The sequence below is a fragment of the Pteropus alecto genome, unplaced genomic scaffold, assembly GCF_000325575.1.
Source record: "Pteropus alecto unplaced genomic scaffold, ASM32557v1 scaffold11, whole genome shotgun sequence".
In the NCBI taxonomy this organism is placed as follows: Eukaryota; Metazoa; Chordata; class Mammalia; order Chiroptera; family Pteropodidae; genus Pteropus; species Pteropus alecto.
In genome coordinates this window covers 8,724,381-8,740,404 of record NW_006431956.1, presented here as the reverse complement: position 1 = coordinate 8,740,404, position 16,024 = coordinate 8,724,381, and the positions used below count along the sequence as shown (strand labels likewise).

The 16,024-nt window shown below is 39.1% G+C and overlaps 1 protein-coding gene across 3 annotated transcripts in view; it reads left to right on the top strand.

Moving 5' to 3' along the window:
* CUBN (cubilin) overlaps positions 1–16,024 on the top strand; it is a 235,745-nt gene that overhangs the window by 65,998 nt on the left and 153,723 nt on the right. For all 3 annotated transcript variants that reach the window (XM_015585634.2, XM_025043437.1, XM_025043438.1), the window contains exon 27: positions 2,163–2,350. In XM_015585634.2, coding sequence (XP_015441120.1) covers positions 2,163–2,350 — 188 coding nt within the window. The remainder of the gene's footprint in view (positions 1–2,162; positions 2,351–16,024) is intronic.

The following is a 16,024-nucleotide window of genomic DNA, read 5'->3' as shown; positions in this document are numbered from 1 at the left end:
AAGATCAGTCTAACAGGTTAACAGCTAATGATTTTTCATTTGTATCAAACATTATAATCTGCTAATTAGACATTATTCCATTGTACATAGTACCTCTTTTTTTGTCTTGTACCTCAAAAGATACCTTAATTTTATTAATGGAAACTGTGGTCCTTCTGAATCATATGTTGAATAGCCACATTCTTTACTGTGGAAAATCTGGTCTTTGTAGAGATGCCATTTTAAAATCTGCTTTCCCATGAGGCAGCCTGGTGGAATTAAAGGAGTATTGAGCAGAAAGTCTGGGGATCCAGGGGTTTGTCCTGCCCCCCAACCCCTGGAAAGGCCACTTTTCATCTCTAGGTTCCATGATTTTGTCTCTTAAAAAAAGAGAGTAAATTAGGTGATTACAAAAGTTCCCTTCTAGAATTAAACACTTTCTAAAAGTTTCAAAATGGATGTTCAAGAAAACAAGGTTCCCTTGAATTTATATTATTTAACACTTTAATTGTGATTTTGAAAGTACAGGCCCATTAAATCTAAATTTATGCATAATTTTTACACAATTGCCTAAAAATGGAATTCAGAGTCACCAAATCATACTCTGAATATACATTTGGATTAGTTGAGAGTATTAATATTTAACCTTGTTTTAAGTGTGAATTTGAAGATTTACATTCGCTTACATCTGAGGCTTAGGCTGAATTCTAAATAGTTTTTAATGCTGAGTTTTAATGATATATAGCTTTAGTGTATGAAAAGCTATCTCAGATTCTATCAGGGATCTGTCTGTTTAGTTGAACATGTAATCATTTCTCTGATTTTGTTATTGCTGTGATAAATTTTCTTGGTTACAGTCAGATAGCTTATGAAAAGTCCCTTTTCTTTTTATTCTTGTGACATTTTATTTTTCTCTCATAATTTATAACACTGAAGGAGTAGCTTAGTGCACATGGGGTATATAGGTCCTTAAAGGTAAAATCTAAGCTAACCAGTGAGATTTTCTGTATAATTTGCCATTTAAAATTGGGAGTCTGCAGATGATATAATTTCTGAGCAGTGAGAGCAGCCTAGAACATATTTAATGGAATATGTTTAATGAAAGTGATTTAACGAAAAATATTTTCCTCTGCCCTGTTTTGTCATCACTGAGGCACACGGTACCTATCTGCCTAGTATCTGTAACTTCTCGCAGACATCTAAAACAACAAAATTATTCTTTAGAAATCCTTTGTGGAACAAAATGTGACCTAAAAATTTTCAAAGAGAAATACTTTGAGTCTTCTTCTGCTCCAGCAATGGAAGACTTTGAAGATCCACAAATGTGTACTTTTCCAAAGCAAAGTTTATAAATGGTGTTCTAGCCACCTGCCGTGAAGTAATATTGTAGTAGAAATGCACCTATGAACCACATTCTTCAGAGAAAACGTTTTCAATATAATGTGTATTTTCCCATTCTCTTTTGTTGCACATCATACGACAACATGAAAAAGACTTGAAAAAATGCACCTCGTTCAAGTCATTCGGTTTGGCAGAATTTAGCACTGACTCCCAGGAAGAGCTATACCTAGTCTAGAGGTGTATAGTGTAGTTTCACTGAAAACTCAGCTGAAGAAAATTCCAACCTTGGATTGAAGACATTTTCAAAATTTAAGATTTTCATTTCTTCAAATCCTTTGCATTCCCTCTATTCGTTTGGTACTTCCTGATGACTAAGTAGACGAATAGGAGCCTTTATTGTGAATTTCATGCTGACTTTTGAATAAACAAAGCCATGTTGTTATTTGTTTTTAGCATTCACATAGAACTTAGTGTTTTTAAACTGTTGAATTTAAAGGTCAAGATTTTTGTTCCTTCCAAATGTTAAAGTTAGAAAAACAGAAGCATAACATATTTAATACACTCTCTAAGCAAATTAGACTGATCTCTGGGTAGTGCTAAGCTGTCTGTTCTGCTGTCCACCAATCCACAGGATTTTGATGCCCACTTTAACAGGCAATTTTCATGACACCTTAAAGTCGATGAATTCAATTAAGTATTATTTTACACTTGTTTTAAATGGAGATGCTTTCACTATAAAAATGCTGCAATTATATATATATAATCTAGGTGCTTTCTTAAAATCTCACACAGTTATGACATTATATGGTTGTGGTTCCTAACAGTCATGGTTTTTTTTCCAGCATGTAACAACGTGATGATTGTGAATCAAACCCATGGCCTCTTAGAGAGTATACATTACCCAAATCCCTATTCTGATAATCAGCGTTGCAACTGGACCATCCAAGCTACAACTGGCAACACTGTGAATTACATATTTTTAGGATTTGAATTGGAAAATCACATAAACTGCTCCATAGACTATTTAGAGGTATGTATTCTGAAGCTAAATAAATCATTGCATTTTCAAATCAATTAGGCAAACCAAGCCAGCAGTCATCAGGCTTTGCAGAAGTAACTTCCTAATCGTGCTCTAAACTTCTATAATATACCAGCTGCCCGTGGTATTTGAACAGGATATTTCATGTCTCTTTCACTGCCTCATTTTAATATTAAGGCTACTTAATCTACTACGATATATACACAAAGAATTATCTGTGTTTTCAGGTTTCAGTATGACCTCATATTGTTTAAATAATGCAGAAAAGAAAGTAACTTCTATTTTTTTTAATGTTTGATCTCTATAAATAAGAGATCAGAGAATATTTGAGTATGATGGCTTTATTTAATACTTAATTTACCTCAAACTAGGAATCATGATTTTGATTTTTGTCTTTCTTCTTAAATTTGTGTCCAATTTAGTTCATTTTTCTTTGTGTAAAACAGAAGTTTTGATGTTATAATAATGACCACCAGTGACACTTATTAAACTCTCTCTACAATGCTAAACAATAAAAGTAGTTTGAAAATTTAGCAACTTAAAATATGAAGTAATCCCCCAATTTTATAATAAGGTATTTTATTTACAGTAAAAAAGCTTTTTTGCTAACTTTCCTATGCCACTTTTTATGGTTATAGATTGTAACGTTAGGCAACAACCTATTTTACTTAATTAGTGTAATTATGCATTCAAATATAAAATTATGTATTTTCTAAACTATTAATTTAGAAATATTGATTTCCACTTTCATACTTTAAAACAATTTTACTCAACCTATATATATTTTGACCTCTCATTTTCATCATTAATAAAATTAGTTTTTGAGTCTTCTAACATATCATTTTTACATCTATCTACATTGTTAATATATACCACTTTTGAATCCTCATATGATGTTTTCACTAGGAATCTTTTCTGAAGTGACAAGTACCATCTCTGATAACATTAGGATTTCCCCCCATCTCCTCATCCACAACACAGTGACTTAGTGTTTTTCTTTTTAGGGTGATCAGTGAGTTTTAGAAGTCTTGCTTGCAAAGACTTCCAACATCCAACACTTGTAACTTTAGGATGTATTCCCAGGAAAAAATACGTTATCCTTGTAAAATTTTCATAACCCTCATTTTACCATTTCTTTTTTAAAAAGTAACATTAATTAAAGTTATTTGAAGTTAACAATATCTTTTCCAGATGGCACTTTTGTTTTTCAAAACAAAGAGGAGAAAACTTTCTGTACTTTGAGAGGATTTGTAAGGTCCTGAAAATATGGATTCCTTTGTTTTTGAGGGATAATTTTATGGGTTAAAAAAATATCTTGCTTTATATTTAGAAAAGTTCAATATTATAGAAATAGTGCCATAGTGTTTACTTAGTAGAAAGAATATTGACTAGTATTCAAAGAAAATATGACACAACATAAAACAAACTTACAAACACATGCTTGACAACGGTTTTAAGTCTATTTCCCATGGTCTGATATTTAAATGGTCTTCACAAGCTTAATAATGGCCTGCTTGTCCCATTCCATTTGCCTGGAGTAGCCATCTTTTTCTTTTCTTCATATGGTGAAATCTTGATCATTCTTTAGAAAAGATGGAAAAGTTGCTTTCAAAGCCCCTTGTTCATAGCACAAACACAGCAGTTTGTCATATCGTATATTTGCCAGCTGCGACTGTGTCCACATGCCCTACCTGACTATAAGCTACGTGAAGTTATGGGCTGTCTTCTACTAACTTTATAACTGAGGCATTGATTGTAGACTTGGAACCTTACAGGAGTTCAGTCAGGTTGAATTGAATATCACAGCCATATTGTAGCATCAGCCTAATGATAGCTATTAGTTCATGACAAAGAACTGAATTCCAAACTGGCCTTGTGGCGTGAGCCTGCACACTGCCTGTAATTCTACCCCTCTTAGTACAAGCCAGAATAGAGCTCATGGCCTTGCCGAGTGTTGCATGCGTTGCAGTACACTAGGACCGTGCAGTGATCTGGCAAAGCACAATGGAGCAAGCTGCAGTAGGGAGGAGGCTTTCAAAATGGACTTTAGAAGAGGCTTTGGCAGAAGGAGCGGGGAGGAAATGAGATGAAACCTTTTCAGGGACCGAACTCCATCTTTGTACTTACTCAAGGGCGGAACGGTAACACGGCCCATCAGATAGTTTTTGGAGGTGTTTGAAAACTGTGGGATAAAACAAATTACTTGTTTCCATAACTGCAGCAGCTCATGAGAGGCCCTTCATAGATGCTGTTACAGGCAGGCCATCCACCTTGTGCAACATTGATGGTGAAAGCAGCAAAAATACCAAATGAGAACCAGAAGTTCAGCAGAGGCTTCCAAGGGACGATGCTGTTGCCAGATGTTTTCCACTTCTGTAAGCCAAGGGGCAAGGCCAGAGCGATCGCCACAATGGCTGGTCTGTGATGGAAATTTTAAAAGCACAAATAACCATTTAAGGAGGGAAAAACCACAAACACAAAAATCTAGTTTTCATTATTTTAACAACTTCTGGTTAAAGGTTTCTTTTTCAAGTGTTTTAGCCAAGTTCCAACTGAGTGACTGTTACTGCAGCCAGAATTATTTTGTATTAATAAAACTGAAACTAAGATAGGACTTGATTAGGTGCTGGTCGGGTATCGTGCCCAGCTTTGCTGAGAGGTGTGGGTTGGTAAAGATCCCATTGGGAATCTAGTCCATCCTTTATTATTTTGTCCTCTGGGCAAAATAAAATGATTAAGATTTGGAAATAAAATATTCGTTGGGAGGAAGCATTGTTTGCTCAAAGGAGTAAGACCGTATTGTTCATATAGTTATGAGAGGCCAACTTTAAGGATTCTTTCTGTATTTTACATCTTGATTTCACTTATTCATTTTTATTTTGAGTCTGAGTTTCCATGTGGAAGGAGATTTCTTACAGGTGAGCGAATATACAAACGGAAGTGATGAATTTGTGAGAAATCAGCACAGACATGTACAGAGTGGCCGGAGCGTGTTTTAGGTCAACAGGGAGGATGAGTGTGGTGAAAAACGAGAAGAAGACCAGGAGGTTATTGTGTCGTGGAAGCTGAGGGAAGCGAGTATAATAGAAGGTGACAGTGGTCAACAAGGTGATATTGCCAAGTAGTCAAGAAAGGTCAAGATTGAGGCGTGTCCTATGGAGATCCATGTGGCTCTGGGCAGAGCAGTGTTTGAGGGGTGGCAGGAGCAGGAAGATGATTGTAGTGTGAAAAGGTGCGAAGGGGAGAGAGTGAACGTAGACCACAGTCTAAGTCTGTGAGTTCAGTGTCCGAGTTCTCCTGACAGGTCATCATCAAGTCCTGGCCTCTTTTCTCCCATCCTCATCCTTCATTTCCCTAACTGGTCCTCATGCAACAAGCTCGCATGAGATGCCCCCCTTTGCATGTTCTCTTGTACATCATTTCTCTTAAAATGTGGCCCAGGATTGGATGCAGCACTCCAGCTAATCTGGCCAGGGCCCAATATGCTGGGACTATATTATCTGTTCATATACTTCTAGTCTTGTAAGCTGAGGTTAAGTGAGTTTATTGTTAGTCATGTCATAATGCTGGACTCTATTAAGACCTCTCATCTCTAGGTCACTTTAACATAAATTATAATGGTTTCATAGCCATACGTAGGATAGTATCCCTAGTAAGTTCTATTTGACTGTTTTGCCTAAGGATTCCCTCACATTGTGGTCCCTCTAAATCCTGGTTATGTGCTCTGTAGAGAATTATTCATTTGCAAATTATTCATTTGCATAAAGATTTATTGACCATTGGCCTACTACATCTTCAAAAATAATTGATAAAAATGTCAAACAGGATGATACCTGTTTTGAATACTTCAAAATAATAGATTTCTTTGGTTAAAATGATCTGTTATTGAACACTTTTGCGATAGCACCAAACAACTTGGTAATAATAATAGCTGATCTTCATCGAGCACTTATTATTTGCCAAGAAATTACAACAGCAACCCTGTAATGGGGGAAATATTGTCCCCATTTGACAGATGAGACAATTGAGGTAGATACAGGTTGTCCACAGTCACAAACATTACAGGTGACGGCGAAGCCAAGCTTTCTACCTGGCGCTGTGGCTCCAGGTCGATGCTCTCAGCCATGACACCACACACCCTCTATTTTATGCTCTTTCACACCCCCTTAGAGGTGACATGAGGGAGTGTCCATGGCGCCCTGGGATCTACCACTCTAGTGACACTGTCACAAAGAGAAATTCATGTAATTTTAGTATGACTTCTTCATAGATCAGCAGTGGTCATTAATTATCACCTCTTTCTTTGTTACACGCTAACAAATTATTTTTAGTGTCCAATTTCGAATTTTTTAAAAAATTGCTTTAATCTTACTCATCTGTGAGATTCTAGAATAAATCTTTCCTACATTTTGGAAGTTGAATGATTTTTTTCTTCAGACCTCTGGCAGTCCTATTTTTTATTGTTCTGCTTTATATTCTTAGTTGCAGGTACACACTCAAACTAAACTATGGAAAAAAGATGAGTGTTTGTGAAAGGACTGTTACTCTGAGGAAGGTGGGAAACCTCGTGACACCCAGGATAAACTAAGAAGCGGGGGGAGGGCAGGAGCAAAGGCAGCTTCATGGGTTCTCCCCTCTTTCTCACTGCTTCGTTGCTTCTCCCTGCAGTGTATACTCCATTCCCATCTCTCTCCCCAGAAGCTTCCTCTGAGTTTCTGCAACTTTACAATTTTAGCTTTAATATAGCCACCCCACCATGACTTTACATCTTTACCTGACCATTTACCTCAAATGCTTACAACCAACTGGACTGCCCCCGTCTGCAAATTACTAGCACAGTTGGCTCATCTTCGTCAGCTTGACGACAATGGCATGGATCTAGCCTGCTTTATGGATGGACACCCCTCTAGGTGGTATGACCAGCTCTGGGGCAGTGAGGTCCAGCCCTCCAGACAGGGTTGCTTACAGATCACGTGTGTGGGCAGAGACAGACTCTTTGAGTAGGGACATGAGTTCTGCTGGCATGCTAAAACATTCCTTGAACACTCATGAATTCAGCAAGATTACAAAATTCATTCTGTAGTTACCATACCTTTCAGTGCTGTGGAATGTACTGAATGTAGAATTCACTTAAACTTGACAAAATTCATTTAAAGGACTGACTGTCTTATCTTCTAAATTGGATTTCGATGTCTCTTCTTCCAGTTTCAAAATTCTTCTAGGAATGTTTCTACTTCCCCTTCATCACGTTGTGCTGTCTTCTGCAGGTGTTGGTCCAATCCACATTTTTGTCTTTCTTTTGCACTAATGATAGTTTTAAAAAACAGACATTTTCTCCTAGCTGTGCCATTTCTCAAAGTTTGGCTGATTTGTACGTGTGCTCATAAAATGGTCAGAAAGCTTCTCTGTAGCCCTGTGGGCCCATTGATTCCTTCAGAGGTTTTATTGTTGCAAAAGTTATTCCTGACTTTGATGACAAAATTTAATTTTTTAAGCATTTAAAAATTTTTTCTTTCTCTGCTGCTTCTCTTTTTTATTTTTAATTTTAACCTCCTTTTGAAGTCTGGCTCCCTAAACCCAGAGGCCTGTGACTGACATGTACCATCATCACAGGCTCTAGGGACAGCAGTCACTCTCGCCTAATGTTCCGGTCACTTCTGCATGAACAACCACTTCTTTGCCAGCCAGAATTAGTCCAGAGTAGCACTTCTCTTCAGTATTTACTTTCTGAGAGACGAGAGCATATAAAGAATTCATCAGGTGCCATGCTTTTTCCAGAAAAAGACATCTGAGGACAGTCCAGGTGGTTGGAACGATCTCCCCATTGCTGTCCCTGTGCGCCTCTTTTTGCTGCGCTTGTCTTGACATATTTCCTTTTAAAAAATTTGTAGTCTCTACTGAGGAAGAAGCTGATATGATACTTGAGTACAAAGCCTCTCTAACCAGCTACTAAATTTAGCTGCATTTCAGAGTCAGCGGGACTCTTGTTAGAAAAACATATTCCTAGACTTCACCAGACTTCCCCAATCAAATCTCTGGGGATTCCAGTAGAGTGAGGCCCCCACAGGTTGCTGCCGTCTATGGCCCATTTCTACTGTGACAGCACGTTGTACCCTCACTTCAAGGCTCTCTCCTGGGAGGTCATAAATATTTAATCGGTAGCCTCTTAACATATACCTTTGACTGCTACTAAATGTTTATTTTTCAATAGGTCTTATTTTCCCATTGCTATAGCTGAATTATATACTTTGTCTCATCAAGGCTTTGTGATACTGTTAAAAACGTAGGATTTACTCTGCAAGTTTTGAATTTTAATTCTAAACTCCGCCACCTCTTCCCCTTATTTGGCACCTTTGCCTCTATTGTCTTCCATTACATCCTTTTATACTTTTCTACGCCTTTTCCTTTTCTACTTATGGAAGTTTCGAGTCCTCTCGATTATGTCAGTGACTTCTGTCAAATGAATTTCCCACTACTCTTTTTAAGATTCATTCATCTCTTGCCAAATCCTCTTGCTGATGTCATTGTATTCGCCAGATGGTGATATCATTGTTTATTTTTGTCACACTCCCATGCCCTCTTTCAATTACAAAATAACGCATTTCAAATTAAAGAATGGACAGAAACATCACCCAGGTTCCTGAATCTTTCAGTTTTACACCTATACATGTTTTCTTAGTCTGCAGCCTAAGCAGCATTTTCCATACTGACTGTGAAACATCAGGCCCCAGTGATATTTTAATTAATTAAGGTAATCCCAGCTGTTGTTGCAGAGAACTCATAAATTCTCAGACACTTAATAAAATACCAGTTTATCTCTCAGTCACATCACAGTTCGATGCAGGTGTTCCTTGCTTTGCACATGGTGATTCAGGAACCCAAAGAGGAAGTCAGTTTGGGGAAACCACATAGCTGTTTCTGCCACAAATGTTGGTGGATGTTTCACAAATCAAGAGACCTGAATTCTAGTAAATCTAGGAAATGCTGAATTAAACACAAACGGGGTTTGTTGTTTTGTTCTATTTTTGCTATTGTACCTCCTTAAGCTGTTACTATCATAAACGTGCATGGTTCATTCATGTATCCATTCATTCAGTCATTCAGATATATTTCAGACACGTAAGCTGAGGAAATACAACTTTTTTAGTATCAATTTTCCATGTCTTCACGGAGGAGATGTGTTAATTGATTTATCACACAGTACAAATTTAATTACAAGCTGTGTTAAGTGCTATCAGGAACTATTATTGGGCACCCTGAAGACAGGAAATGGGAGAACCAAGCTCAGCTGTGGGTCAGAGAAGGCATCCTGTGAAGGTGTGAAGGAAGCTGGAGGTTTCACTAAGGGAAGTGGTGTTTGAAGAACTGACAGAGATCAAACCAGACGCTAGTTAGAGTGGTAAGGACAGATTTTAATCAGTAATATACTACTGCAATAAGGAAGAGGGTCTGGTATGAACTGAACTCAGCTTCAATTTGCACAGATGTGACTGGGTGTTTTAAAGGGAGAATGAGGAAACTGGGAAGGGACAAAGTCAGGGAAGTAAATCATAAAGGCTCGGTGGGTGTGATTAGGTCAGTTGAGTCTGTTAGCTGGCAGAGGGGAGTTAGGGTTACTCCTCCCGCAGAGACTGGGAGACAGGGGCCTTATCCTTCCTGATGATGACATTTCAAAGGAATGGCTTTCAGATCCTTGAGAAAAGACACTCCTGAATTGTAGGAGATATTTTTACATCTCAGAGGGACAAAGGAAGACTTGCAATTCTAAGTCCTTTCTATTAAGTGCTCTAAGAAAGGGTGGTCAGGGGCTTTCTCAGGGGTTGGCTGCTGTTGGCAGCCTTGAGCTTTCTCAGGCCTTGAAGGGGGGCTGGGGTCATCCTTGGGATGTGGCCTTGAGCTGTTAGAAACTATATCACCATTTAAGTCTTATAATGTGGGGAGATGAGTGGATGAAATCATTTGTGCTGAGAATCTGTAGTTTTTATAGGCCAAATTTGAGACCTAGTCAAGAAGAAGGCTCACAGGAGCCTGATTAGAGCTGGATCAAGGAGAGAATCTTTGTCAGAACCGAGAAAGACCAGTGTGGCTGAGGCTGAGCGTGAGGCTTCCAGGTGGGCAGGGACGTGCAAGTGGAGGGCATTGTGGGCACATGAAGAGTTTCAGTGACTTCCAAAGAGCAGCAAGAGACCTTTCGAGAGTGTGAACAGGGAAATAGCTGAGACTACTCATAAGGACACTTATGAAAACTCTGGTCTCGAGAATCAGCTGAAGGGAGGGTAGGGGTAGCGGTGGAGATGCATTGCTGCAGCCCAGGTGAGGGAGACGGCAGCCGCTCCCCACGTTGCTGTGGAGGAGAATGTCATGGAAGCATCTGAGAGCACTTGGAGCTAAAGTCAACAGAACTGGGTGAAGGATCGCGTGGGAGGAGGACGAGACACTGAAGGAAAGGAAGACATCAGGACACAGCCTAGTAGAACTGCAGACAAGGGCAACAAGCAGGAGAGAGAGCGGGGCCACCCCGAGGGAGGGGGACACCAAAGGCAATGTTCCAGGTGAATGAGTCTTTGCCCAGGATTCTAACTCATTAACATCTATTGGACATTCATATTCCATAGAACGTTCTTGGGGAAACATTGTAGAGATGTTTTCTAAGTTTTTCCCATTTTTACCCTCATACAACAAGTAAGTGAAACTTCACATCTCAGGTGTTTTGAGAATTAGAATAATAAATGTCTGCTGTGTGCCAGGCACTCTGATAGACACTTTGATAAATATTATCGCTTATCCTCACGATAATCCAAGAATTGTGTATTTTTATGCTCATTGAACAGACGGAACCAGGACTTGGATAAGTAACAGTACTCAGGGTCACACTGTCAGGAGGCGACGGAGCCCAGGGTCGTGCTCAGGTCTGTCTCACCAGACTGTGGGCTCTGGAGCCCTCCTGCATTCAAAACTTGGCTCCTACAAACTAGCCGTGACTTTGGGCACAGAATTTACCCTCTTGCTGCCTCAGTTTCCTCCTGTGTAACATGGAGGGAATGATTATACCTGCTCATAAAATTGTTATTAGATAATCCACACATCTGGCAAATATTGCATACTCAAGAAATGCTTATTTTTTCCTCACACGCCTTATGGAGAGAGCATCTTCCTACGTGGCCATTCAGATTCTTCTTCCAAACTTTCAGGATGTTGATTCTCACCCTTATAACAGCCTCCCTGTCCTGGATATGCCATCTTCATTCCTCGTGACCTGTCTGTCACTTACGATGAGTGGCTCCTCCTCTCTCTTGAGGTCTGACTTCTCCCAGGTGCAGCCTTAGTCTTTCAGAGTTCTCTTTCTCTTCCAAGTTCCCTTACTCCATGCATACAGCTCTTGATAGGACTTTGAATTCTTTTATCCTTTTAAAGATTGCATCCTCTCTAATAAACGAAATGTAAACATATGTTTGTGTTTGGAGCGCACATCATGGCTGGTTGCATGAAGACATACAGGTTCTGTACGGGTCTCAGGAACAATGACCTTCGTTTCCAGATTTTTTGCTATAAAGATAAACCACTGTAGGAAGCAACTTCAGACACAGCTCTTTCTGTTGTGGTTCTTTCTGTCTCTTTCTGGGGTTTCACTCGAAAGCTTTCTTATATCTATCTGCTAACTACTGTGGGATGCTAATAATAAGCAAAGATTTAATTACTCATCTTTTGCTCACTCAGAAGAGAATGTCTTACAGGCGCCCAGGCTTTCCTCTTTCTTTCTGTGTGTAGCCTGCTTCATAATGCGTTTTGACACTTTTATGGAAGGAAATAAGAAAATCTTGAGGAGTGATGCCTTTCAAAATGTTGAATTACTAAACTTCTGTATACCTCAGCTTCCAGAGCTCTAAAATGGGGATAACAGTACTACCTGCATTATAGAGCTGCAAGAAGTTTTAAATTAAGCAAAACAAATGAAGGGATTAGAATAAAACTCGGCTAATAAATATTACTTGTTAAATGCTAGTAAATAGTGTTTATTATGATCTCAACATAAACAGAATTTTTTGATTAATTTTGGCTCTCCGAAACATTTTCCATAAATGAAGAGCTATGGTTTCTAAAACAGCCCTCCCAGTTGTAATTAGCATAGATTGGCCCCATATGTTGAAAGCAGGGCTTCCATTCCTTGGCCTCTCAGTTTCAAAAGCCTCAAGAATTCTATACCTAAAACCAAGATATGGAGTAGTTAAAATCCTCTTTGCCAGTTGGGAAAAATCTAGAGAAGCAGATGTAGTTTTATGTCTTAGCAGCAATGGGTCTGAGTGGGTTTTCATTATCGTGGCACCTCCTTAAACACTTCTGGGCAGATGAGTCATGCTTCCTGGAACTGTCAGAGAAAGTTTGCTTCTAGGATGCCTGGCATTCTGCTTAGAATATAGAGATAAGTTATTTTAATTCTGAGAACAACTGCGATTCAAAAACATGCATGAAAAAGGATAACAGTACGTCAAACAATTCAATTTATGTCGCTATACCAGAAATGAGTCTAGCATTGCACTAAGCATGATTTGCATTCGAAAGGAATTAAGAATGAAGTGGATCTATTGGTTAATTAAGCCAAATAATTTGTAGTGAAGTATAACGAGAAGCATTTTATAAAAAAGGAATTTAAGACTCTAAAGTTGCCCAAGTAGAATGTGATTTTTTTAATGTTCATCTCAGTGTGATTAAAATCCCTTTCCTCAAAAGGAAAAGCTGATCTTTCCTGACCATACTTCATAATGAAGAATTTTCATGTGATTGTGTTAATTTGCTGTAGTTATTTTTTTTAACGTTCATCTCAGTGTGATTAAAATCCCTTTCCTCAAAAGGAAAAGCTGATCTTTCCTGACCATACTTCATAATGAAGAATTTTCATGTGATTGTGTTAATTTGCTGCAGTTAATGAGGCAAACATACCAGCCTTCTAAAGAGAGCCTTTGCTCTCAGATTCAAAAGAGATGCTGCGTGTTTCCGCTGTCAGTATTCTCTCAGACATGAAGGACGTAATCAGGATGAATAACAATCAGACCTACCGATTATTTCCATGCTACCTAGAAGCCACCAAAAATCACATTAGTTGCTCAAAACTCAGAATTGCGGTATCCATACTTCCTTCTCTGGTGGCCCTCGCCTAGCTCTGCTCCTCAGCTAGGTCACAGGAGGAGGTGGGTGGGGTCTCTTCCGTCTGACAGGCATGCAGTACGGACTAGAACGCATAGGTCCGAATGCTGAATTCTAAATCTAGGAATCATCGTTGCGAATTTTGGTTAATTCTTATTGATTATCTACTTTTTAAAATAGGAAAGATTTCCAATTGCAGTATTTCAGAATTTTTTTTTTTTTTTTAATGCCATCTTTGCAGTTCTAGCATTTACTCTTTATTTAACAGGATTTCTTTTCCTGGTCTCCCTGGATGGGAAGAGTCTACATGGACCTAGGGTCTAGGTCCTTTCATCTCAAGGTTCTATAATTTCATGTTGTTCTATGAACCGAATTCTTCCCAGTTTCCGAATCTATCTGTAGCAGATGGCTTTTAGGAGGCAGAATATGTATTTTTTCTAATGTTTAGTGTTTCACTGTAGTACAGTTGACAGAGGGAAGGCTGCATTTCGTGGAATTCAGTGTTCAAATGCACTCAGGGAGTGTGCCTGGCTTTCAAAGCATTTCGTTAACTCTAGGGAGGGAATTTGGCATTTACTGCTCCATCGGTGACTATCACAGCTTACGTTTGTGAGACGTCTAGTCCCTGATCATCTGAAGGAATTCTTTTTTAATAAAGAATTAGTCTAATTAATAATAAAAAGTTAGTTACTATAAAAAGGGAGCATTGGAGACAAAATATAGTTTTAAATTAATGCCGGAGATTATATAATAACATTTTAATGGACTAATTTCCATGCACAGTCTTGAGATACATGTAAAAGACTCTGACGATAGTGTAGTGTAATATTTATAGTAGACCAGCTCGGTAACTGAGAGCCTGCAAGGGTATGGAGTCTTGGGATTGGAAAAACATTACTAGGGCGTACCTACATTGCTGTGTCTATTGGTCCCCAAAGATAATGCTTTAAAAATAAGCTTATCTGATGACACAAAAATATATAATCATTACAGAAAATTCAGAAAATGTAGAAAAACCTAGATAACACAAAATAATCTGAATTACATCACTACTAATAATGTTCAGTGGTATTTATTTCCTGTAGTCTCTCCCTATATATTCACTTTATTTTACTATTCAAAGGAGATCATTCTGTACATCTATCTTATAATGACTTTTTCCCATATAACGATAGCTCGTGAACGTTTCCCTCTGTTATCTGTTACACCGCATCACTTACAACACTGCATAAACCATCATCATAAAGCAGCCAGTTCTTGTGGAGCATTTAGAATCGTTTCAAATGTCCACTGTTATAAACAAAGGTGGAATATCTTGATAGTTAAATTCTTGCACACATCCGTGATTAGACAATGACCAAAAAATAAAAAATAAAAAATAAAAAACCCAAATCAGCCTCTGTGGCTTTTAAGATGAGTAATACAGAGAAAAGAGAAGTAAAAATGTAAATGCACTATTAAGAGTGGATAGCAACCAGCCACCACATGGAAAGGAGACTATATGGTCTGTGTTTGAAACAGACCTCTAATTCTGAGTGACACAGAATAACCCAGATTGTGGTCTTTTGATGGGTTTCATGCTCTCATGCAGAGCCCAGCATTATGAGTAATTGTTCAATTTTAGATGGGTATTTCACACTTCCTGCCCCACCCTGTGAGCGCATGGCTGTGTGGCTTTTCCTGTGCCTCGGGGAGGATGTGTGTCTGTGTATCCAAGTGCACAATGCATGGCCATGTGTCTAATGGAGGACACTTTGCCTCCTGGGGCCATCATGGAGCCATCTCCGTGCTCTGCTTATCAGCTTTCCTCTTCAACATTTGTCTCATTTATGCTCTACAGTTTGATTCATTTCTACCCTCTGGGATTTCCTCATCCACAATGGGACTCTTTTACCCTACTCTATGATTCTTATTTGGCATTTTCTACAGTTGTTACAGAAACAATTCAAAGCCCCTCAGATTTAAAGTAAACTCTGACAGTTCCAAATTGATCTTGGAGATTCCTGCATAAACTTCAGCAACGATGTGCTTAATAACCACTCTGATGAGGCGGCGTCTGTAGATCCTATCGCAGTTGTTTTTCAGAGAGGGGAAATCTGAAGAAATGCCCTAAGAATTCACCAGTCCTCACCCTTTCAGAGTGCTAGTGGCTAAGCTGCTAGAGCTGCAGGCTGGCTGGACAGAAGGGGGAGCGGGGGACAGGAGGCTGCAGCAGGAAGACACGTGCAGAGCCACTCTCCTTACCCGATGTCTCTCCCTGTCCCCCTCACCAGGACAGTTTCTGCTGTTCTCTTCACCATCCCTGTCATGGCCCACCATCTCCCTCCACGTTCTCCTCCACAGTGTGATTCACGTTGGGCTGTGCGCCCCACACACCGCCCCACACAGCGTTCACACATCACCAGGTCATCATAGTGATGTCCTTCCAACTCCTTACAAGTGATTCATCGATTCATTGCTTTCCTGTCTGGTCGGCCAGGGATGATTTCTGTGAAATGTTGTACATGAGTCAGCTCAATCATA